The sequence below is a fragment of the Cervus elaphus genome, chromosome 27 (assembly GCF_910594005.1).
Source record: "Cervus elaphus chromosome 27, mCerEla1.1, whole genome shotgun sequence".
Classification (NCBI taxonomy): Eukaryota; Metazoa; Chordata; class Mammalia; order Artiodactyla; family Cervidae; genus Cervus; species Cervus elaphus.
This window is the reverse complement of record NC_057841.1, coordinates 27,560,699-27,585,739: the sequence shown is the minus strand read 5'-3', so window position 1 is coordinate 27,585,739 and position 25,041 is coordinate 27,560,699. Positions and strand designations below refer to the sequence as shown.

Genomic DNA, 25,041 nt, shown 5'->3' with positions numbered 1-25,041 from the left:
TAGCTAGTGAAAATTCACTGTATGACACAGGGAGCTCAAATCTGGTGTCCTGTGACAACATAGAGGGGTGGGATGGGCTGGGATGTCGGAGGGAGGTTCAAGAGGGAGGAGACACATGTACACTTAGGGCTGATTCATGTTGACGTACAGCATAAACCAACGCAACACTGTAAAGCAATTATCCTCCAATTAAAAATAAATACATTTAAAAAATTAAATAAAACAAAAAAAAAAAAACAGGCAGGAAAGAAGGAAGGAAGAGAGAGAGAAACATTGAAAAAATAAATTTGACTTTACCAATATCAAAACATTTAGCTTGCCTCAAAAAGCTATTACGATAAATGAAAACACAAGCAAGAGTGGGAGGAAACAGATACACATCTGACAAATGATTTACATATGGAATGTGCAGAGAAAATTTACAACAGGAAAACAACCCAATAAAAAATGGGCATAAGACTGGACTTTTCCAATAGATAACACACAAATGACTAACAAGCATGTAAAAAGATGCTCCACATCATAATCATCAGAAAAGTGCATATTTAACTCACAGTGCAGTACAACTTCACAACCACTAGAATGCCAAAAATTTTAAAAATTGGCAAAGTCAGTATTAGTGAGAATACAGTACAGGTATAGGCTTCCCAGTTGGCTCAGTGGTGAAGAGTCCACCTGCCAATGCCAGAGACACAGGAGACATGGGTTGGATTCTTGGGATGGGAAGATCCCCTAGAGGAGGAAATGGCAAATCCACTGCAGTATTCTTGCCTGAAAAATCCCACAGACAGAGGAGCCTAGCAGGCCACAGTCTATGCGGTTGCAGAGTCAGATATGACTAAGTGACTGAGCACACACATACAGTACAACTGTAACTCATATGTTGCTGGTGGAACTGTCAATAATTTTTGGAAAACAGTTTGGCAGTTTCTTATAAAAGTTAAGTATACACTTATTGTATGACTCAGCACTCCACTTCTATGTATTTATCCAAGACAAATAAAAATATGTCCATAAGAGACTTATGTGTAATTATTTGTAACAGCTTTATGATAGCTCAAAATCAGAAAACCCAAAGTTTCTGTCAATGGCTATACAGCACTCATGCAAAGGAATACTACTGAGCAGTAAGATGAACAAACTGCTGATATATTCAACATTAAAACTACTAATATATTCGGCCACATGGATGAATCTCACAGACCTCTTTGTCAGACTTTGAAAGAAACTGGACACAAAAGGACATATAAGTGGAATGATTCCACTTATTTAAAATTTTAAGATGGTGAAACTGAAATCATATCTGTGGATATGAAGGATGGGGTGAAGTGATAGTGAACACAAAAGACATGAACGAATTTTCTGAAAAGAGTATCTATACCCTGTTTAAGATGGTGGTTAAATGGGTGTCAAATCATTGACCCATATACTTAATGAGTGGATTTTATCATATTTAAATTTTCTCTCAATAAATCTGTTTGATAAAAAGACCACCAACCATTCCCTAGTGACAGAATTAAATAACCTCGTACCATTCTCCTCTTGACCACTAGCGCCACCTGGGAAGCCCTTGTTTACTGTAGCTCTCCTGACTTCTTTTCCCATAAAAGAGTATGCCTTGGGGGAACTTCGGGGAACTTGCACATAGCTCATAATGGCTGCAGATCTTGAATCTGCTGATCCAAATAAACTTCTCTTTTCTGGAGAACTATTTAATAGTTTATTTGTTTAGGACAATAGTTTCCATATTCCTCCTGTACCCAAATAATTCTGCAGAGCACACTCAGATTTGGCAACATAACATCACCAATCAAATTGATACAGAACCAGAGACTAAGCAATAATGAAGTTCACACTTTTGAGACTGAAATTCAAGATGCTTCTTGACAGCACCTCAATCATTTCAAGCTTTATTTTAACCAATTATCTTTATATTTCTGGATCTTTCCTATGCTGAATTCAAAGTAATCTACTTTTCCCATATTTTGTGTTATTTCACCACACTATGTGACTCATTCTGTTCTTCCTTAAATTCCCTGCTCACATTTCATATACAAATACATCCTTCAATATTCAGATCAAATCTGTCCTTATTCATTAACAGTTCTCTTAATTCTTAAAAGCCATACAAACAAATTGATGTTACTCAAAATACTGAAGATACTTTTGTCCCACAGTATTCATTTGTCATACACTGCTCTGATACTGTGATTTAGAATGAAAGTGAAACTGAAAGTCGCTCAATTGTGTCCGACTCTTTGTGACCAAGAGAGTCGCAAATTCTCCAGGCCAGAATACTGGAGTGGGTAGCCTTTCCCTTCTCCAGGGGATCTTCCCAACCCAGAAACTGAACCCAGGTCTCCCACATTGCAGGCAGATTCTTTACCAGCTGAGCCGCAAGGGAAGCCCAAGAATACTGGAATAGGTAGCCTATCCCTTCTCCAGCAGATCTTCCTGACCCATTAATCGAACCGGCATCTCCTGCATTGCAGGTGGATTCTTTACCAGCTGAGCCATCAGGGAAGCTCCCGTGATTTAGAATAAGCAATATATATTTGGTCTTGATCTGTTTTTGGCACAGAGATGCTAAAACCCTTGCAATTTCCTAACCAATGACAGCAATTAAAATGTCATTTTTTATACTAATGAGGTGATTTCTGGACCCCAGATAAGGATGGGGACTCAGGAGAACCAATCTTTTGATTACAGAGTTGGAATTTTCAGTCCCACCACCAACTTCTGACCCTTGTGGAGGGGAGAGGGGCTGGAGGGTGAATCAACAATCTGTGGTCAATGACTTAATCAACTCTGCCCATATGATAAAGACTCCATAAAAATTCAACAGGACAGGGATCTGAGAGTTTCTCAGTTGGTGAATATATGGAGATTTGGGGGGACTGGCATGCTTGGAGACAACATCCCTTCCTCCATATCTTGTGGAAGCTCTGTGACCTTCTTCCATATCTTGCCTTATGCCCCTCTTCCATCTGACTGTTCCTGTGTTATATTCTTTTATAACAAACCAGTAACCTAGTAAGTAAAATGTTTCTCTGAGTCCTGTGAGTCACTCTGGCAAATTAATCAAAACGTAGGTAGGCAGGGGTATAAACTGAAACCACTAATAATATATAGTAGTTGGTCAGAAGTACAGGTGATGAACTGGGCTTAAATTAACCAAAATTAAGATTAAATATTTTGATAAATATGGAGTTCTCCATGAGAATGATCTGAGAAAAAATATGAAACACTATAGAATGGGGCTTCCCTGGTGGCTCAGGTGGTAAAGAATCCACCTGCAATGTGGGAGACTCGGGTTTGAACCCTGGGTTGGGAAGATCCCCTGGAGGAGGGCATGGCAGCCCACTCTAGTATTCTTGCCTGGAGAATTCCCAGGGACAGAGGAGCCTGGCGGGCTACAGTCTGTTGGGTCGCAAAGAGTTGGACATGACTGAGCAACTAAGCCCACAGCATACATAAAATGCATACATTTAACCATCTCTTTCTACTTCTTTCCACATAGGACACCAGAAACACTTTCTGAGCTGTTTCATGGAATCTCAATGAACAATTTTTAATTCTGGATTTCACAACCCAAAAACATTAGTCCTTCTTATTCTCATTCTAAGAAACATATCCTTAATGGACTGGAAAGTTTCCAGCACATGTCAGTCCTAACATGAAGGATAAAGAAACTGTTTATTTTAAACATTCATAAGTTTTTGAAATTATAAACAATTCTTATGAATCAAATTTTAATTAACAATACACTATTAATAAAATTTATTAAAATATTATATCCATATATTAGATATCAGTACTTTGTTAACTATTAATGATATTTAGATTTATTTCTTAATAAAAATATAACATTGGCATCACAAGCAAATGAGTGAAAATAAATACAGTTTACATAGGTTACTATACAATTTAGATTCTGCCCTCACCTTCAGTGTTTGTCATCTTATCTTCATGAGTAACCTCAACAGCTTCCTCAGGGTTAACAAATTGAACCAAAGCTTGTGATGTGGCATTGTCTTTTTAAAAGAAAACAAAAATTTCAGTGAGTAGTCAATATATACATTTAAAATAAGCAAAATAATGTACAAAACTATGTTGTAAAAGTGTTGTCCTTGAAAAAGCAACTATAAAATCGATATTAAAAACATAGTAGAATATCTTCAGATGTTTCTTTTTTCGATTGGCTTAAGTCTTACAAAAAGGTATTCAAAATAGCACACAGCTATTAAAAGCAGAAAGCTCATTCAGAGTAACATCATCAAAATGATGGGGTTGGAGACCCTAGCTTCCATCTACCAATAATCATTAACAGTCAGACACACAAACAAAAACAGCCTTGGGAAGTCTCAAGAGTCCACTTAAGAAACTTCAGCCACATGGACCAAAAATATAAAAAACAGAATACCAACTCACAATGGGAAGGAAGACAGCTTCATTTTGTCTGACACTGGTCATGCCAAGAGAAAACTCTGGTCTGAAATAGTCCCTCTCCCTGGGAAAGTGTGAGCTACCAGCTTCCCTTTGGGGGCACTGAAATGATACACAATTCTTATGAATCAAATTTTGGGAGAACTGCACAAAGGATAGTCTTTTATTTCATCCCACTTAGAGATCAGCAAAGCTGAGATGCATGGCCTGGCATAGGAAGAATGGCAAAGGCTATCAACATCAGGCATGAAGCAGCAATGATCAAGCCTCCTAGTGCCTGCTCTGCCGAGGACCTCAGCTTCTTTGCTGGCAAACTTGTCTTTCAGAATTGAAAAAGAATGAGTTTCCCGACAATAAACTAAGAGAGTTCATCACTATTTGACCCGCTTTATAAGAAATGCTGAAAGGAGTTTTTCAAGTTAAGAGAACATGAATTAGTAACACAAAAATAAAAACATAAAATAAATTGGTAAAGGGAAGTGTATATTCAAATACAGAATACTCCAATACTATAGTGAGGTATTAAATATTTAACTCTAGGAATACTAAAATAGCTATAACTGCAATAATTTATTAATAGATACAAAATATAAAAGATTTAAATTGTGACATCAAAGACACAAAATTTGGAGGTGGGTTATTTAAAAGGGTAGAGTTTTTGCATGTGATTGAAATTAAGTTGCTATCAGCTCAAGATAGACTGTTACATCTATAAAATAATTCATTTAAGCCTTAAAGAAACCACAAAGCAAAAACATATAGTAGACATACAAAGAAAAAAAAGAAGGGAATCAGAGTATACTGCTATGAAAAATCATCAGTTCAAAAAGGAAGACAGCAAGAGAAGAACATAAACAAAAGAACTACAAAACACGCATAAAATATCAACAAGATGCCATGAAGAAATCCTCATCTATCAATAATCACTTTAAATGAAAATGAATTAAGCTATCCAATAAAAAAGCAGAGGGATTGAGCAAATTAAAAAAAGATAACAAGATGTATCTATATATATGCTACCACAAGAGACTCATTCCAGATTTAAGGGCACATATAAGCTCAAAGTGAAGGGATGAAAAAATACATTCCTTGTAAATGGAAACCAAAAAATATCAGAGGCAACTGACACATAAATGTATATTACCTTATACATTCGTGTGTCAGACAAAGCAAATCCATTTACAATAGCATGAAAAGAATAAAGTGCACAGGAATAAACTTAACCAGGCAACTGAAATATCCATACACAAAAAAAACTGTAAGATACTGGTGAAAAAAATTGAAGAACAACAAATAAGTGGAAAAATTTACTCTTCATAAATGAGAAGAGTAAATACTGTTAAAATGTCCACTCAATTCAATTCTTATCAAGATTTCAATAGCATGTCTCACAAAATTTTTTAAAAATCCTAAAATTCTCTTGAAATATCAACAGACTCCTACAAAAAAAAAAGACTCCTAATAGCCAAAAGCATCACACTTATTTCAAACTGCATTACAAATTGCACTACAAAATGTACTGCATCTATAATAATCAGAACAGCATGGTACCTAGAGGGTAACAGGCAGGAAGGCCAGGGGTCTCCAAACAGAGGAAACAGGCTGCAAGTGTCTTTTAAAATTTTGTGTTGCTATGCCCACACCTGGTTCCACCTTAAGTTAACTTTTCTCAAACCTTGAGCTAACCAATTCGTTTTTCTTATGGAAATGTTTTTCTTAAGCTATGTTAATGAAACTATGTATTTGCTTTGGAATTTGCCTTTCTTCAAAATGGTTCCACCTAAGACTAACTTTTTTTTTCTTTTCTCAAACCTTGGGCTGATAATAGCTCAACAAACCAGTATTCATTTCAATTGTTTCATGATTGGGGGATGATACACCTCATGCCATCCTAACTCAAAAATGCATATTGTGGGAGAGGGGCCTGGTGAAACCCTCAGCCTTGAGGTGTCTCTCTCATCTGATTAACAGCTTTCTAACCAGTCCATCCTAAAGGAGATGGACAGGGTGGGTGTTCATTGGAAGGACTGATGCTGAAGCTGAAACTCCAGTACTTTGGCAACCTCATATGAAGAGCTGACTCACTGGAAAAGACCCTGATGCTGGGAGGGATTTGGGGCAGCAGGAGAAGGGGACGACAGAAGATGAGATGGCCGGATGACATCACTGACTCGATGGGCATGAGTTTGAGTAAACTCTGGGAGTTGGTGATGGACAGGGAGGCCTGGCGTGCTGCGATTCATGGGGTTGCAAAGAGTCGGACGTGACTGAGCGACTGAACTGAACTGAACAGACATAAAGCAGCTTGCTAAAACTAGCAAAGGGGGCACTCTCCGTCCCCCTCCTGATGTCTGTGTCAGAAGCTTTCTCTGTCGCTTTTCATACTTTAATAAAACTCTGCTACACAAAAGCTCTTGAATGATCAAGGCTGGTCCCTGGTCCTGAAGTCAAATCTTCTTCAGAGATCACGAATCCGACACCATTCACTGTAAAAGATCAGTACTGGCATGAAAACAAATGCATAGATGAATGGAACAAAATACAGAATCCAGAAATAAACGATGGGGGAAATGAGGAGATGTTGGTCAAAGGGAACAGTTGTAAGAGGAAAACTTCAGATCTAAAGTACAACATGGTGACTATAGTTAACTGTATTGTATTGTATACTTGAAAATAGAAATAAGAATAAATTATAAACATTTTTCCATAACAACAAAATGATTATTATGTGAAGTAAAGGATGTGTTCAATGATCTTATTGTGGTAAACATTTTACAATACATACAAACATCAAATCACCATAGTGTACAACTAAATTTATACAAGATGGCTTCCCTGGTGGCTCAGAGGTAAAGAATCTGCCTGCAATTCAGGAGACCTGGGTTCGATCCCTGAGTCAGGAAGATTCCTGGAGAAGGAAAAGGCAACCCACGCCAGTATTTTTGCCTGGGAAATCCCAAGGACAGAGGAGCCTGGAGGTCTACAGTCCATGTGGTCGCGAAGAATTGGACATGACTTAGTGACTGCCTGACGACAGGACAAACTTAAAACGTTACATGTCAATTACATCTCAATAAAGCTGGGAAAATAAAAATAAATAAATAAATTTATGCAAACAGCAAACAGGTAAATCATTATGTGCCAATACAGAAAGCAGTCCAATGTACATTGCTAAGTGAAAATTAGCAAGACACAGATCTGTAAGTTTTTACATCACTTTTTGTTTTTAAAAAGAGATACAGACATTGATAGATATTTGTAGATGCATATAAAATACATTGGTCAAAAAATTGTTAGGACTGGTTACTCACAGGAAGAAGGAACATACAGACAGGGGCGGGGAATTTATCTATTTCATTGTAAAATCTCTGAAATGTTTAAAAATTCTCAAATAGAAGAATATATTATTGTTTGTTTGATGGTATCCTATAAAGTTAAATACATTTCTACAAATTTAAATAGATTTACTCTACAATGCAGCAATTCCACTCAACTACCCTTTTACCCAAGATAATTAAATATCCAAGGACATCTGTGATAGCTTTGATAGTAACAGAAACTGGAAATCTAAATGTCCATCTCTAGAAAAATAAACTTTTAAAAAATATTGAGTAGTTATATAATGGTATAATGCTGAGTAGTAAAAACAATGAGCTAGTAATACCCGGAGTAACACTGGTGAAACTCAAAAGTACACAGAACAAAAATAATCATAAAAAAAGGGTATTATATAATTCTATTGTTATGAGGCCTAAAAAAAGAGAAAACTAAACTCAAATATCAAGATAGTGGTTATCTCCAGAAGGTGAGAAACTTTCAGGGGTGATGAATATATCTTTTATCTAAAATGGGGGGATGTACACATTTATCAAAATGCATTAAATTATTAATTTAACATTTGTGCATTTCAGTGTATGTAAATTATAAGATAAAAATAGATTCTTTGACTCTAATAGTAGTAAAATACTTTGATAGATTATACAGATATAAGGGCTTTCCTGGTAAAGTATCCGCCCACAATGTGGGAGACCTGGGTTCAATCCCTGGGTTGAGAAGATCCCCTGGAGAAGGGAATGACTACCCACTTCAGTATTCTGGCTTGGAGAATTCCATGGACTATATAAGTCCAAGGAGTCTCAAAGAGTCAGACCTGATTGAGCAAACTTCACTTTCACTTTTACAGATTATAAAGATTTATGCTAATATTTAATAATAGAATATTTATGTACCAAATCCCACTAAAAATAAAAACAAAGCAGAAGTATATTTACAGAAATATGCAAAACATAAATTTCAGCTGTTGAAATAGTATAAAAATGATAAAATGTAGTGCTGTGAAAGTATTAATAACTACCTTGAATGCTTTAAATTTTTCCAAAAGAACAGCCAAGCAAAAATCATATTAATGACAGAAAAAATTATAAATAAACTATACACATTTTCTCCTGAGAAAGAGAACTTGACATGACCAAATTTTGAAGGAATCTAGAATTTGAGCTAAATAATATTGAAAGTTACTATTTTACAATTCAAGCTAGAGTTAATAAAGAAATATTTATGTGTATGCAATAATACAGCAACATCATATTTAAAAAATAGTGCAATTTTTAGCACAAACAAAATTTAGAGAAAAAATACAAGGTGAGATTTTCACTCTTCATCATTAATCTATGGCATATACAGTTTAGAATAATGAAATTATACATAGAATTAGATGAATACAATATGACAAAATTGATATACATACTATGAATTCCATACAGATGTGGAATAACTGATTTCAAAGGTAATATTTTTCAACATACTAATTAAATCAGGATGCATCTTAAAATTCAAGGTAGGTCCTAGTTTAACTGACTGCTTTTAATTTCTTAGGCACTTATAAAATATGGTGAATTGTACAATTAAAAGCATCTAATAGTCTATGAATTAGAGTTTCACGGCATCTTGAATGAATACACCATAACTCACTAAACCAATAAAGATGGAAAGATCCCAATAAAGTGAGATTGACAAATATTTATTGAACATGTACTTGATAATCAACTGCAATATATTAGTTTATTTAATTATATATTATAAGGTATATTCATTTCCATTTTACACGTGAGTAAAATATGCCCAGGAATGTAGTGAACAAAACCAGGTTAACAAAGTTATTAACTGAAGAAATGAAGATTAAAATTTAACTAGTCACAAAGTCTTTTCAATTACATAACATTTTTCAAATTCTGTTCAAAATATATAATTCATATATATGTATAACTGAATCACTTTGCTGTACATCTGAAACTAACACATTTTTAATCACCTATACTCTAATATAAAACAGAGTTAAATATACATACATATGCATATATATATAAAATCCAATGATACTCTATAATATAAAATAAAAAGTTAAATATATAGATGCATATATATATATATATATATATATATTCCAGTGATACTCTAATAAGTATAAGTATATAAAGAAAAGATTCTATGATCAAATAACATGGTTTAAGCAAGTATCTTCACTATAGAACATTTCAGGACTTTCAATGTTAGTGCTCATAAAAAAATTTCCAAGTAAAAGGCAAATTATATATAATTTTCCAGCTTTATTTTACCTCAGAATCATTTTTTTCCTTAAGCATAACATATAATTTATATACAGCAAGACCCTCTTTGAGGAATATCCTAAAGCACATTATCTCTCAAATTTTGGAGGAAACAGAATTTAAGAGGGGATTAAAATTGTTAAGCCAGAAAAAATTCTCTCATATAAAATAAGATTCAATATAAAATAATGGGGTACAGTACTCATATTTCTTGGAATGGCAGGATAGGTTTATTAAATCAATTTTTCCATATATCATGATGATATATGTCATGTCTTTTTAATTATGATCATTACCTAAACATATGAGAGAAAAGCTGAACAAGACAGAAAACACTAGGAAAAAATCAAAGGAGATAGGAACCTAGAATTTTCTCTGGAGCACCAGAGCATAAAAATGACAATTACATAAAGGTCATTTGCAGTTCCTGAAAACCTTGGACTGGGTCCCAAGATGTTTGATGACATATAAGTGACAGAAACTAATAAAGTCTAGTCTCAAGAATTCTTAACTTAAAGTTCTATGGACAGAATATCCATGAGCTTGGATAAGAAAATTTTTTTTCTTTATTTTCAAATACTCTTATACTTCTTATAAAGTACTTTTTGTATTTTTTACAATGCACTAAAAATATATTCTCAAAACAGAGAGTGTAAGCTTCAACAGACTTCAAAGGGCCTACAGCACAAAAAACGGTTAAACTTCTTCTTTTTTTTTTTTTTTTTAAACTTCTTAACTTCCAACTAAACTGTAAAATTCACACTGACTTTGGACAGCAAAGGGCTACCAGTCTCAGAGTAAATATAAACCAGAAATAAACAGAAACATAAACCACCTCAACAACCTTTAAAAGAACTCAAAAAACTAGAGTGAAATGTTCTCTATGTTGAGTGTACACTAAAAAGAAAGCAAAAACAAAAAATCTCATCCCTGTGACTTACGGCGGTCCTCACTAGATTCATTGGAAAGTCCATGGACCTCTCAAGTCATGAACATTTTTTAAGTTTGGACCATATCAGTAGAGCTCTAGGTTCCTGGCAGATGCAAAAGCAAATGTAACGCAGAAGAAACTCATCTATTTCTTAGGCTTCATGAAATTCCCAGAAATAATTTTCCAAGAACAATAATTACTATAGAGTCAAAAGTAATCAACTACAAAAGAATAGTACACACCACAACTCAAATAACACTAAAAATCAATATGAGGTGGACTGAAACCTAAATGTGAAAGTCAAAACCCAAAAATGCTGAGACAGAATGTCGATGGATATCTGCATAATCTCAGGGTAGAGACTGTCTTAATAACATATAAAAAGAAATAGACATATGAAGAAGAAAAAAGACATATAGATAAGAAAAAATATAGAAAGAAATAACATTTAAAAAGCTTGAAAAAATAAAACTTTTGTCCATCAAAAGGCGATACTAAATAATAAGTAAATTAAAAATACAAGGCACAAGTATAAGAGGATATTAGCTACATACAATTGATTTCAGGCTATTAGTCTCATTAAATTAAGAACTCTTACAAATCAAGAAGAGAAAAGATGTGACTCATTAGAAAATCAGAAAAAAAGACACAAATAGTCAATTTTGAAAAAATAAAAACAAAATGTCCAAAAGCACATTAAAAAATTCAACTTCATAGCAGACAGGAAAATTCAAATTAAAATCACAATTAGATACACTTAAGTAATATGAAAACGGCCAATGATTTAAAAGTGTAGTAATATCAAGTGGTAGAAAGAAAATGGAGCAACTGGAACATTCCTACATTGCCATGGCATTGGAAATTAGCAAGTGTATTATTCAATAAAGTCAACGACACACATACCATGTACCTATCAGTTCTATTAGTAAATATATCTTAGTCACACAGAATATGTGTACAAGGATGTTTCCAGAGCACCGTTTGAAATAAATAAAAATTTTTCAGGCAAGAATCCTGCAGTGGATTGCCATTTTCTCCTTGATGGGATCTTTGCAACCTAAGGATTGGACCCAGGGATCAGACCCACATCTCCTGCATCTTTTGCAATGGAGGCAGATTCTTTACTGCTGAGCCATTCATTTTTATAAAAATTACCAAATCACCATCAGAAGGTTCAAACAAGAGTAAATAAAAAAATTAAATAAGCACATAAAAATTATTTTTTTTCTCTTAGATAATAAAAATGTAAATTAGAGCAACTTTAAATTTAAACTAGAGCAATTTTAAATTTATATTAGATAAATTGTGGCAAGAATACACAGAACTATGCAAAAAAAGATCTCTATGACCCAGAAAACCGCGATGGTGTGATCACTCATCTAGAGCCAGACATCCTGGAATGCTAAGTCAAGTGAGCCTTAGGAAGCATCACTACGAACAAAGTTAGTGGAGGTGTGGAATTCAAGTTCAGCTATTTCAAATCCTAAAAGATGATGCTGTGAAAGTGCTGCACTCAAAATGCCAGCAAATTTGGAAAACTCAGCAGTGGCCACAGGACGGAAAAGGTCAGTTTTCATTCCAACCTCCAAAGAAGACAATGCCAAAGCACGTTCAAACTACTGCACAATTGCACTCATTTCACACACTAGCAAAATAATGCTCAAAATTCTCCAAGCTAGGCTTCAACAGTACATGAATTGTGAACTTCCAGATGGTCAAGCTGAATTTAGAAAAGGCAGAGAAACCAGAGATCAAATTGCCAACATCCATTGGATCATAGAAAAAGCAAGAGAATTCCAGAAAAACATCTATTTTTGCTTTATTGACTACGCCAAAGCCTTTGACTACCTAGATCACAAAAAACTGTGGAAAATTCTTCAAGAGATGGGAATACCAGACCACCTGACCTGCCTCCTGAGAAATCTGCATGCAGGTCAAGAAGTAACAGTTAGAACTGGACATGGAACAACAGACTGGTTCCAAATAGGGAAAGGAGTATGTCAAGGCTGTATACTGTCACCCTGCTTTTTTAACTTATATGCAGAGTACATCATGAGAAACTCTGGGCTGGATGAAGCACAAGCTGGAATCAAGACTGCTGGGGAAAATATCAATAATGTCAGATATACAGATGACACCACCCTTATGGCAGAAAGTGAAGAAGTACTAAAGAGCCTCTTGATGAAAGTAAAAGAGGAGAGTGAAAAAGTTGGCTTAAAACTCAACATTCAGAAAACTAAGATCATGGCATCCAGTCCCATCACTTCATGACAAATAGATGGGGATACAATGGAAACAGTGAGAGACTATTTTTCTGGGCTCCAAAATCACTACAGATGGTGACTGCAGCCATGAAATTAAAAGACGCTTACTCCTTGGAGGAAAAGTTTGACCAACCTAGACAGCATATTAAAAAGCAGCGACATTACTTTACCAACAAAGTTCCATCTAGTCAAAGCTATGGTTTTTCCATTAGTCATGTATGGATGTGAGTTTGGACAATAAAGAAAGCTGAGAACTGAAGAATCGATGCTTTTGAACTGTGGTGTTGGAGAAGACTCTTGGGAGTCTCTTGAACTGAAAGGAGATCCAACCTGTCAATCCTAAAGGAGATCAGTCCTGAATATTCATTGGAAGGACTGTTGCTGAAGAGGAAACTCCAATACTTTGGCCACCTGATGCGAAGAACTGACTCATTGGAGAAGACCCTGATGCTGGGAAAGACTGAAGGTGGGAGAAAGGGACGACAGAGGATGAGATGGTTGGATAGAATCACCGACGCAATGGACATTAGTTTGAGTAGGCTCAGGAGTTGGTGATGGACCGGGAAGCCTGGTGTGCTGCAGTCCATGGGGTTGCAAAAAGTCAGACACGACTAAGCAATTTACCTTAACTGAACTGAACTATATAATAATGGTTAGATATGATGTGGTATGTTGTGGCAATACTGATATACCCACACTGCTAATAATTTGATACATTTGTGGAAAACAGTATATGTGGTTCTTTGAAAAGATTAACAAAACTGACAAACTTTAGCCTAACTAACCAAGGGAACAAAAAAGTCAATACTCAAAGTACTAAAAGCTAGAATGAAAGAAGGATATTACTATCTTAGCAAGCAGTTTATAAGAGAATACTATAAACAAGACTCTGCCAATTAATTTGATAATCTAAATGAAATGAACAAATTCCTAGAAAGCCACAAACTACCAAAACTGAGTCAAGGAAAAATAAAAAGTCTGAATAGAACTATAACAAGTAAAGAAACTAAAACAATAACAAAAAAAATCCTCCCACAAAGAAAAAATCCTTGAATACAAGGCTTCATTGGTAAACATCATCAAATATTTAAAGACTGTTTCATTAAAACTTCATAAATTTTGCCAAAAAATGAAAGAGGAGCAAACACTTGCTAAATATATATATATATGAGCCCCATATAACCCTGACAGCAAAACTAGACAAATACACTACAAGGAAATAAGAATATACAAAAAATAATTCCTTAGGAATATAGATCCTCACAACAAACTACCAAACGTAGTCTAGAGGCATGTTAAAAGAATTTATACATCATGTCCAAGTGAGTAGTCCAGAAATATTTCAACACGTAAAAATCAAGCAGTGCAATATAGATACTAATATTAATAAAAGGAAGAAACCAACACATTTCAATAGATGCAGAAAAAATTTTAACAAAGTTTAAACTGACTCTTGATTTAAAAAAAAAAAAAAACACTCAACAAAACAGTAAGAGTAGAAAACTTGCTCAACATGATTTTTTTACCTTGTAAAAAATCCATACCTAACATAAGATATTACAGTAATGAATGAAGTTTCTTTCCCCTAAGACCAGGAAAAAGACAATCGTATCTATACTCTTCCAGTTTTATTCAACACTGTTCTGCAGGTTTGAGTGAGTCATTAGGAAAGAAAGTGAAATAAAAAGCATACAAGATACAATAAAAGCATCAAAAAAAATATTTAGGAATAAAATTAACAAAATAAATGCAAGGCTCATTTGGCTTAAGTTTCACTAGAATCTACAAAACAGTGAAAAAAATAAATATCTAAAATAATCAAAAAATACCTTGCATTAGTGGATTCTAAGACATAATTTTTTGAAGACATCAAAACTCTTCAAAATGATCTACTGGTTCAATGCAACTTCTATCAAATTTCAATAGCCCTTTCTCCCCAGAAATTCTCAAACTGACCCTAATATTAACATGGAAATGCAAGGGACCCAGTTTAGTTGAATTAATCTGGAAAAAGAGCAAACTTGGAGGGATCATACTTCCTGATTTCAAAAATTACTACAAATCTATAATAATCAGCCAGTGTGGTATTGTCATAAAGACAAACATGTAGCTCAATGGAATAGAATTGAGATTCCTGATATAAACCCATAGTTACAGTCAGTTGATTTTTACAAGCATGCCAAGACTATTCAGTGAGGAAAGAACAGTCAGTTTTCAACAGTCAGTACTGGGTAAATGAATACAAAAGAATGAATTTTGACTCCTACCTCAAACCATGTACAAAAATTAACTCAAAATGGATTATAAACTTAACTACAAAACTATAACTCTTATAAGAAAACAGAGGTGTGAATATATGTGAAAAGGAGGAGTAAATATATATCCATACCTTGGATATGACATCAAAGGAACAGTTTAAAAATTTATATATATCATGGAAATAAAAATTTTGTGCTGCAAAGGGCACTATCAAGAAAGTGAAAACATTAACTGAATCACTTTGCTGTACACCTGAAACACTATAAATCAACTACATCTCAATTTTTAAAAATTCATATAAAAACTCCAAAAAAGGAAAGTGAAAACACAACCCTCACTACAAGCAAAAACACTTGTAAATCATGTATCTAATAAAAGTCTAGCTTCTAAAAAATATAAAGAATTAGTATGACTCAACAGTAGAAAATACTAACAACCCAATTTAAAAATGGGCAAAAGATATAGAGGTTTTCTCCAAAGAAGATACACAAATGGCAGCAGAGATATTTAAAGATCCTCATCATTAATTATTAGAGAAATGCAAATCAAAACCACAAAAAGATGCAATTTCACACCCACTAAGATTGCTCTAATAAAGCTTTTAAAAAACTAACAGAATAACAAGTGTAGACAAGGGGTAGAAAAACAGGAATCCTCATATATTGCTGTTTGGAGTGTAAAATATTGCAGCTGCTTTGGGGAAAAAAATTGGCAATTACTCAGAAGGCCAAACATCAAGTTACCAAATGACCCAATTCTATCCAGTGCAAACAGAAGTGAAAACAGATGTCCATATAAAAAACTTGCACTTCAGTATTCATAACAACATTATTCATAACAGCCCCAAAGTGGAAATAATTCAAATACCCATCTACTGATGAATTTATAAAACAATATGTGGAATATTCATACAACGGAATATTATTCAGACACAAAAAAGAATCTCGACATAATTCTAATTTAAAAGAAGAAAAACAAAGCCAACTATTTCACCCATTCATTTATATGAACTCTCCGAAACAGCCTCCCATCCCTCCACACCACACCCCCACCCACCAATTAAGTCCCTGCTGTGAAAGCAATTCTGTTACCTCTGAAATCCTGATTAAACCTCAGGAGAAAGGCCATCAAGCTTTAAGATTGACAGGTAGCACCCAGTGTGCCCCTGAATCCCATAGGCGGAGCAGCCCTGCCTCTCGACGTTATCGCGGTATCTTGAGAAATCTCGGCTGGACGCTGCGAGCAATCATGGCCGAGCAGGTGCTGCTCCAGGAATTGTCCCGGAAGTTGTGCAGCAGCGATGCCTTCCTTCAGGCCTCTGCGTTTGCACATCTCCGCCGCACCCTGCCTGGGGTGCTGGTGTCGGCAAACACTCCTTTGGGCCAGACTGAAAGTGGTCACACAAACCCTTGGGAAGGACTGGCCGCCCACCCCTGTGGGACCTCAGGTCGGCGGTGAGGCCAAAGAACGCTGACAGGCCTTCACGACAAATATGGGGGCGCAGGCCACCTGGGGCTGCTAGAAGATGCGGCCCCGCTTCTGTTGCAGCGGACACCGTGGATGCCACTGAACAGTTGCTCCTGACACCGGGTCCATGAACCCGGGCTGGCAGTAGGCAGGCGGCGTACAGGCGGGCAGTGGGAGTGATCTGTATGGCAGCCCTGGGCGGCGTTACAAGGACCTCAAAGCGCATGTCCCGCACGTTCTCCTGGCGCAGCTCCTCCCGGGACACCAGTCAACACGCCAGACTTGATCTCCTTGAGGGACCGCACACTCTTGGTGATGTTCTTGAGGATGTCAGGCTGGTGCTGGCGGCCCCAAGCACCAGATTTTACGATTCTCGGCCACATCCCACTCGAACTTCTCTGTCAGGTAGCGAGTGGCTGCTTGGGCTCCTGGTGGCCGACACCTCTCTCTTGATGTCCACTCTCAGGCCATCGGGGAAGGACAACACTTTTATATGCAGCCGGTTGTGCCTGTCGCAGTTCTTGAATAGGCAAAGTGCATTTGACTCTTTCACCCGACGACTTCACAGGACCAGTTGACCTGGTTGGATTTCTAGATAGAGGCTGCAGGTTCGGTCCTCGAAGCAGATCACCGGGTGCGGATCAACTGCACCCGCAAAGGCGTGTTCCCTGACTCCTCCATGATGCATCACCCTTCGAGATCCAACTTGGCCTGCGGCTTCGGCTGCTCCTCCTGCCCGGCTTGGAGGGGTCAGCTGGGCTCTTGGATTACACAGCGAGCCTGACCATGGGCCGTACACTGAACTTCACCACGCACGTGTAGTGGGCACGCTCAAAGGAGGTTATGCTGCCTGGTTCACCAGGAACTAGTCAACACCCACCAGGCCCACGATGTTCCCACAAGGCAAGTAAATATGTGGTTGCCAGGGACTGGGTGGAGGGGGAATAGAGAGTGGCAGCTCTATAATGGTATAGGGGTGCTTTCGGGGTTATGAAAGTATACTGGGATTATAATGGCAAAAAGGGGCTTCCCAGGTGGCGCTAGTGCTAAAGAACCTGCCTGCCAATGCAGGAGATTTATGAGATGCAGATTCGATCCCTGGGCGGGGAAGATCCCCCGGAGAAGGAAATGGCAACCCGTGCCAGTATGCTTGCCTGGAGAATTCCCTGGACAGAGGAGCCTGAAGAGCTGCAGTCCATGGACTCACAAAGAGTGGACACTACTGAAGCAACATAGAATGCAGTGGTTGCAAAACCTTGTGATTATACTGAAAACACCAAATTGAAAGGAAGAGATGAATTTTTATGGTAGTGTGTGAATTATAACTCCGTTTTAAAGTTAAATTCAAAATTACTTTTAACAGCACCAAACAAAGCTACATGCTGAGAGAATCTGTGTATGCTGAGTCAATCTTCATATGAGTTTGATTTGACATCCAGTTCTTTTTATTATGGTTCCCTGGTGGCTCAGACGGTAAAGCGTCTGTCTACAATGCTGGAGACACGGGTTCAATCCCTGGGTCAGGAAGATCCCCTGGAGAAGGAAATGGCAACCCACTCCAGTATTCTTGCCTGGAAAATCCCATGGACCGGGGAGGCTGGTAGGCTACAGTCCATGGGGTCGCCAAGAGTCAGACACGACTGAGTGACTTCACGTTCACTTTCTAGTATGTCTATGATGTGTGTGTTAGTCACTTAGTCGGTCTCTTTGCAACCCTATGGACTGTAGCCCACCATGCCCTTCTGTTCATGGATTCTCCACGCAAGAGTACTGGAGTGCATTGCTATTTCCTTCTCCAGGGGATCTTCCTGACCCGGGAATTGAACACAGGTCTCCTGCATTGCAGGCAGATTCTTTACAATCTGAGCTATAGGGAAGTCTATGCTAGGTCAAGGGAAATTTGTAGCTTTAAGTAATTATAATAGAAAAAAAATGCTGAAAATTAGTGATTTAGGCATCCAAATTAAGAATATGTGGGAAAAACAAACCCAAAGAAAGTAGAAGTTAGATAACGGGGAGTAATATCTGAAATTAACAGAAAGTGGTCCAGCAGCAACAAGAAAAAAAAAAAAAACATAATTTAAAAGGTGAGAAATTACCACTTTGAAAAATTTAACAGCAATAAATACATCTGGTGAAATTGATCAAAACAAAAGTGAAGAAATAAATACAGTATTATGAATGAAAAGGAGGAATATTGCATACAAAGTATATAAAGATAAAACATTATTAATAATATTGTATCAATACATGTAAAGTTTAACCAAGTAAACTTTTAAAGGAAAAATAATAATTTTTCAATAGTGAATTAAGAATAAAGAGACTAAATATAAATAGACCTGTAACTAATAATTTATATCAATAATTTAATATCTCCACAAAAATTAAGACATAAGTTCAGCCAAACATCCAAGGAAAGTGACATTGAATATTTTCTTTCAGAGAATAAAAAATGAAATATTCTTCAATTGTGAGATTAATGAACACCTTTCTACTAAAATCAGATAGAAACAACATAAGAAAACTTAGGAGCCAATGTTACTTAAGACCATATATGGAAAAATCCTAAACAAATGACTATCAGATCAAATCTATTAAGACAATAAATAAGTTAAATTTGTCCCAGGAATGAAAAGTTTAACAATTGAAAATTCACTTATGTAACTCATTAAATTTAGAGATTACAGAAAAAAATTAATTGTAAAACACTGTACATAGATGTAGAAAAAAACATTCAGAAAATTTAGTACCTGTTTACTGAACTTTTTTTTACATAAAAAATGCTTTCTAAAAATCATATTTAGTAGTGAAACATTGAAAGTCTCATCTCAAAAATCAGGAACAGGGAGATAAATAAGCACATTTTTATTGTGTACATTTAACAGAGTAATAAAGGATCTAAACTAAGCAATTTTGTTATTGTTTAGTCACTTAGTCATGTCCAACTCTTTTGCAGCCCCATGGACTATAGCCCACCTGTCTCCTCTATCTATAGTATTTCCCAGGCAAGAATATTGGAGTGGGTTACCATTTCCTTCTCCAGGAATTTTAAGTTACACACAAGTAGTACCATGTGGCTGGAAAGAACACAGACCAAGGATACCAAAGTAAAACCACAGAATCTTTTTCTATCAGAAAGGACTTCAACGATTATTTGTATGTATCTGAGATATAACAACACTGATTAAAAAAACTAGACTAGCAATTCCAAAAATGCTTCCTGAATGATAAACAATAGAAGAAAGTAAAAATCTGAACTCATTATTTTCAGGTGATCTAATATTAGTGAATTAATGATGGTTAAAATAATGAGATCAAATATATAAAACTATATAACATATGTATATTAACATATTTACATATAATACATGAAACTAAATGTGATTGAAAGGGATTAGAGGACACAGGGTTCTGTTTCTTAATGTTCATTATGAATGCACAGATACTCGATTTTCAGTGTTCTTTGTCCTTTACATATATGTTACAGATATTCTTACAAGTATGAAATATTCCTTTCATACTTGAAAGGTATATTCAACATAGAAAGGTTTCAACATAGAAAGGTGCTGTTCCCTTAAAAAAAATAGTCTCTACTTGTTATGTGGAAAATATACATTATGAAAAACAATAGAAAAACATAGAAAAACTAAAGCAATATCAGCACCTTAACACAAATAAGTAAGTGATGCTGTCATGAAAAGCACTTTTGTTTCGTGAAAATATTGCCTGAGAATCCCAATATTATAGATGGTAAGTTTGTAAAAATATGCTTTTAATTGTAATAGAAGTTATTATCCCAGAGCTCACTCTTTGCAAAGATGAGTCATGTGAAAATTCTGTTGGTCAACATGTTTAAGATATGGCTATGACTGTACAGAACATTTGGAAAGTTTAATAATTTGTTTCATTTTTATTTCAACTGAGCACAAAATAATAATGCAATTTGCTATGCTTATTTATAGTATAATAAGAATTTTGATATAACCACAGTAGTTTCAGGGTGATTGACACAACATAAGGTTTTATTGTTGATGTGAAGAAAAAAGTATTATTATGTTGAGTATCATCTGGTAGAAGTTAATAAATAAGACCTGACATTGTGTTTTTGTGATGTTAATAACAAGCCATTTCAAAGGTTGGTACATAATTAGGTTCAATATATCATCCAGAAATATTAAGACTTTTAGGCTTAAAAGGTTAAAATTTGCTAAGACTAGTAAGTTTCTATAGTTTGAACATGATCATCTCAGTGCTTTGCTTGGTAAGCTGAACGTTCTCTATAGTAGTAGTTGTCTTACAAAGAGGATGGGGAGAGCTTAACGATGGTATGATGCCAGAGATAGAAATTAAGTGATAATCACTATTTGTGCCATTATTCCAATATTGGATCAATGTCATTTAAATACAAATATCCTGAACTTGCTAAGGATATCTTCCATTTCAAAAGACAACTTACTAATCATGTTATTTTCCATAGAGCCAACTAGATATATTTCCATATCATATGCATTTGCTGGAATAACCTATATCAAAGAACACTTACACTCCACTATACAGTGCCATGTGTGTGTGTGTTTCTGACTGCGTGTATTTCTCAATTGCATAGACAAAAAGTAGATGCCCAGTCATGTTTTAACAAGACTTTCTCCTAATGTACCACACACAAGAGCATTTGCCTGTAAACAAGTTTGGACTATTCACTTTCTGTTCCATTACAAAATAAAGAATCTTTGTCAGGTTATTCAAAGGGAAGTCACTAACTCAGCTCTGTAAAGTCTTGGAACAAACTATAATTTTTTAATTAACATTATAATTAACCCCAAAACTTTCAATAGTTCTTTTCAAACATTTAAACATGAGATAGGCACAAGTATAATTTCATTTTCCTATCTCTTTCCAAATTGTATCATTGGGAAAATTGTTTTATGTGAGCAGCCTGGTCCATTTTGGTAATCTGAGGGTGAGGTCATTTTCCAGAAATGAACATTTTTAGCTTCAACTTCACTATACAAACTCTGTGAAAATGATATAACATCATTTTTTTCAAATAATATTGACAGAATGAATAAAGAGCTAAAAACCAGAGTTACTGATATATTCTGAATGTAAATGTGGTGATGAACACTAAAATCCTATACCAGGTTCCTAGTCCTACATTGAAATCCACTGTGCAATACCTCAATGATGTTTGGAATTACTAAATGACTGTTTTCTTTTATAGCCCAAATAAGATGGTAGTGTTTTGATTCCAATAACAGCCCCACTAAATTTTCTCCTTTCAGTACTACCTTCCTTTTCAATGTGATTTTAAACACCTATCACTAAGAAGTGGAGTCTAATCTGTTGTCCCTTGACTCTAGGCTGGTCCTGTGACTTGCTTTAGCAGATAACATGTAGCAGAAATGAGCCAGTTCTGTGCCTTGGCCTTGTGAGCTTCTATTCCCCCTCTTAAGCCGTGAGGTCAGGCTCCTGTAGGAATATGAGAGATAGAGAGTTGCAGGGCTAAGTCAGCCTGGTTTTCCCAGCAACGACCTAGGTGTGGAAAAGCCGCCCAAATGAGCAAGATCTGTCTTGGTGCTTGGCTGGCCTGTGGCTTACTGCAGATGCATGAGTGAGCAGTCTGGCCCCACTGGAGGACCACCCAGTACATGTGAGCTAAAATGAATGTTTATGACGCTCTGTGTGCCTGCATTTTTGTGGTTGATTGTTACATGGCCTTAGGGCAGCAATGGATAATTCATATGATGACTATTGTTCCCAGTTACAGTACTCAAGACAAAATTCTATACCAAGGATTCACTGACGTTTTTCTATAAAGATCCAAATAGTAAAAAATTTTGGTTTAGTGGGTCACATGCTGTCTCTGTTGCATATCCCTCTTTGTTTTGGTTCTTTTGTTTCTTTTTACAACCCTTTACAAATGTAAACTATTTCTAGCTTTTGGGCTCTAGGGAAAGGGCTGTGGACCAGATCTGGCTTGTGGACTGTCATTTGCTGACCTCTATTCTGTATCTTGCAAAGACAGTATACTGCTAACATCATGCAGAATAAAAGATGCAGAGGGATTCAGGATGCAAAGTAATGCAATAAAATCTAATACAACTTTTAAAATATAATTATACAAGTATTTTTTTTTCATTTTTAATTTTGTGTGTTTCTTTTCAATGGTGTGCTGGTAAAATTTTAATAACCGGTAAGTACTATCACCATAGCCAATTTCACCCAGTCAATAGAGTATAATTGAGAAGAGATGTGTATACAGTTGGCTCACATGAGCTAGTGAGAGCTGACTCCTGCAGACCGTTATTGTATTACCTACCTATTGTACTGCCTATACCATACTTCAGTAGTAGTTATAAAAGAAATTGATTATAACCTATACGGTTGTTGTTTAGTCACTAAATAGTGTCCAACTCTTGTGCGACCCCATAGACTGTAGCCTGCCAGGCTCCTTTGTCCATGGGATTTTCTAGGCAAGAATAATGGAGAGGGTTGCCATTTATTTCTCTGGGGGATCTTCGTGAACCAGGGATTGAACCCACATCTCCTGCATTGGCAGGCGAATTCTTTACCTCTAAGCCACCGGGGAAGCCCAGTCCATACAATAAATTTCCCTTAAACTGATTTACTCCTTCTGCTCACCTCATCTTTCTGACCCCAGTAAATTTTGGTTTTATGACCCCCTGGCCTTGGAGAAGATTACTGTCCTTAAAACTGTCTTTCTTCTATGAGTGACCGGAGTTGCATTTATCTATGCAACTTCAGTTTCAAAGAAAATTACCTAAGGATAAACTTACCTTTCTTGGTTTGCTCTCCTCCAATGGGAGGACAGGAAATTATCTTCTTTTCAGGCATGGTTATTTACAGTCATTTGAAACCTAATTAGGAAGAAAAATATTTAAATATCATGAATCAAAATTAGTTTATGTTTAATTTCACTAAAAATTATCAACTCAAGAACTGGTACTATCAGGATATGTATTTAATATTATGTAATGCCTATATAGGGCTTCCCTGGTGGATCAGAGGTTAAAGCGTCTGCCTGCAATGCGGGAGACCTGGGTTCGATCCCTGGTTTGGGAAGATCCCCTGGAGAAGGAAATGGCAACCCACTCCAGTATTCTTGCCTGGAGAATCCCATGGATGGAGGACCCTGGTGGGCTACAGTCCACGGGGTCGCAAAGAATCAGACATGACTGAGCTACTTCACTTTCACTTTAATGCCTATATAATATATCTGCCTGCAATGTGGGAGACCTGGGTTCAATTCCTGGGTTGGGAAGATCCCCTGGAGAAGGGAAAGGCTATCCATTCCAGTATTCTGGCCTAGAGAATTCTGTGGAGTATGTAGTCCATGGGTCACAGAGTTGGACACGATTAAGCCACTTTTACTTTCACTTTCTATGCCTATATATAAAAATAAAAACTAAATTATGTTAAAACGCAAGGAAATTAACATTATACTTTTTCCTCTGAGGATTACTATAAATCTATTTGGGAACACCAAATGTAAAAATTATCTTTGAAGAGGCAACTTTGATCCTCTGCTCTGCTAACTTAAATAGACATCTGGCCTGAGTACTAGATAACTTAGCATTCAGCATTGAAGCTGTGGGCTCACAGCCCTTTGGGAATTTTAGAACTTTCATTGTTTCATGATAAAGTTAAACCTTGCTATCATCTTTCCCTGCATTCCTTCAATTCCTTTTTAAAACATTTTGTATTATGGACAAAGTCAAATATATACAAGTGAAAGTGAAAGTCACTCAGTCATGTTCGACTCTTAATGACCCCATGGACTACTCCATGGAATTCTCCAGGCCAGAATACTGGAGTGGGTAGCCTTTCTCTTCTCCAGGGGATCTTCCCAACCCAGGGATTGAATCCACGTCTCCCGCATTGCAGGTGGAGCTGTGCCTCAAGGGAAGCCCCAAAAAGGATAGAGAGAATTACTCATGTAATTTGATCGCAATAATAGCCTCAAAGTCTCATGAGATGAAAATCAATTAAGGTGATTCTTACTCAGCACAAACTCAAAGGGAACCCAGATAACAAAAATCAACAGAAA

The 25,041-nt window shown here is 36.1% G+C and overlaps 1 protein-coding gene across 1 annotated transcript in view; it reads right to left on the bottom strand.

The window, feature by feature from the left end:
* Positions 1–23,852, bottom strand: part of CCDC178 (coiled-coil domain containing 178) — a 369,784-nt gene extending 345,932 nt beyond the window's left edge. Inside the window, exons 1-2 of the mRNA XM_043889273.1 lie at positions 23,771–23,852; positions 3,945–4,034 (exon numbers count right to left, since the gene is read on the bottom strand). Of these exons, the coding sequence (XP_043745208.1) occupies positions 3,945–4,034; positions 23,771–23,828 (148 nt within the window). The 5' untranslated portion in view covers positions 23,829–23,852. The remainder of the gene's footprint in view (positions 1–3,944; positions 4,035–23,770) is intronic.
* Between the last annotated feature and the right edge of the window lie 1,189 nt (positions 23,853–25,041).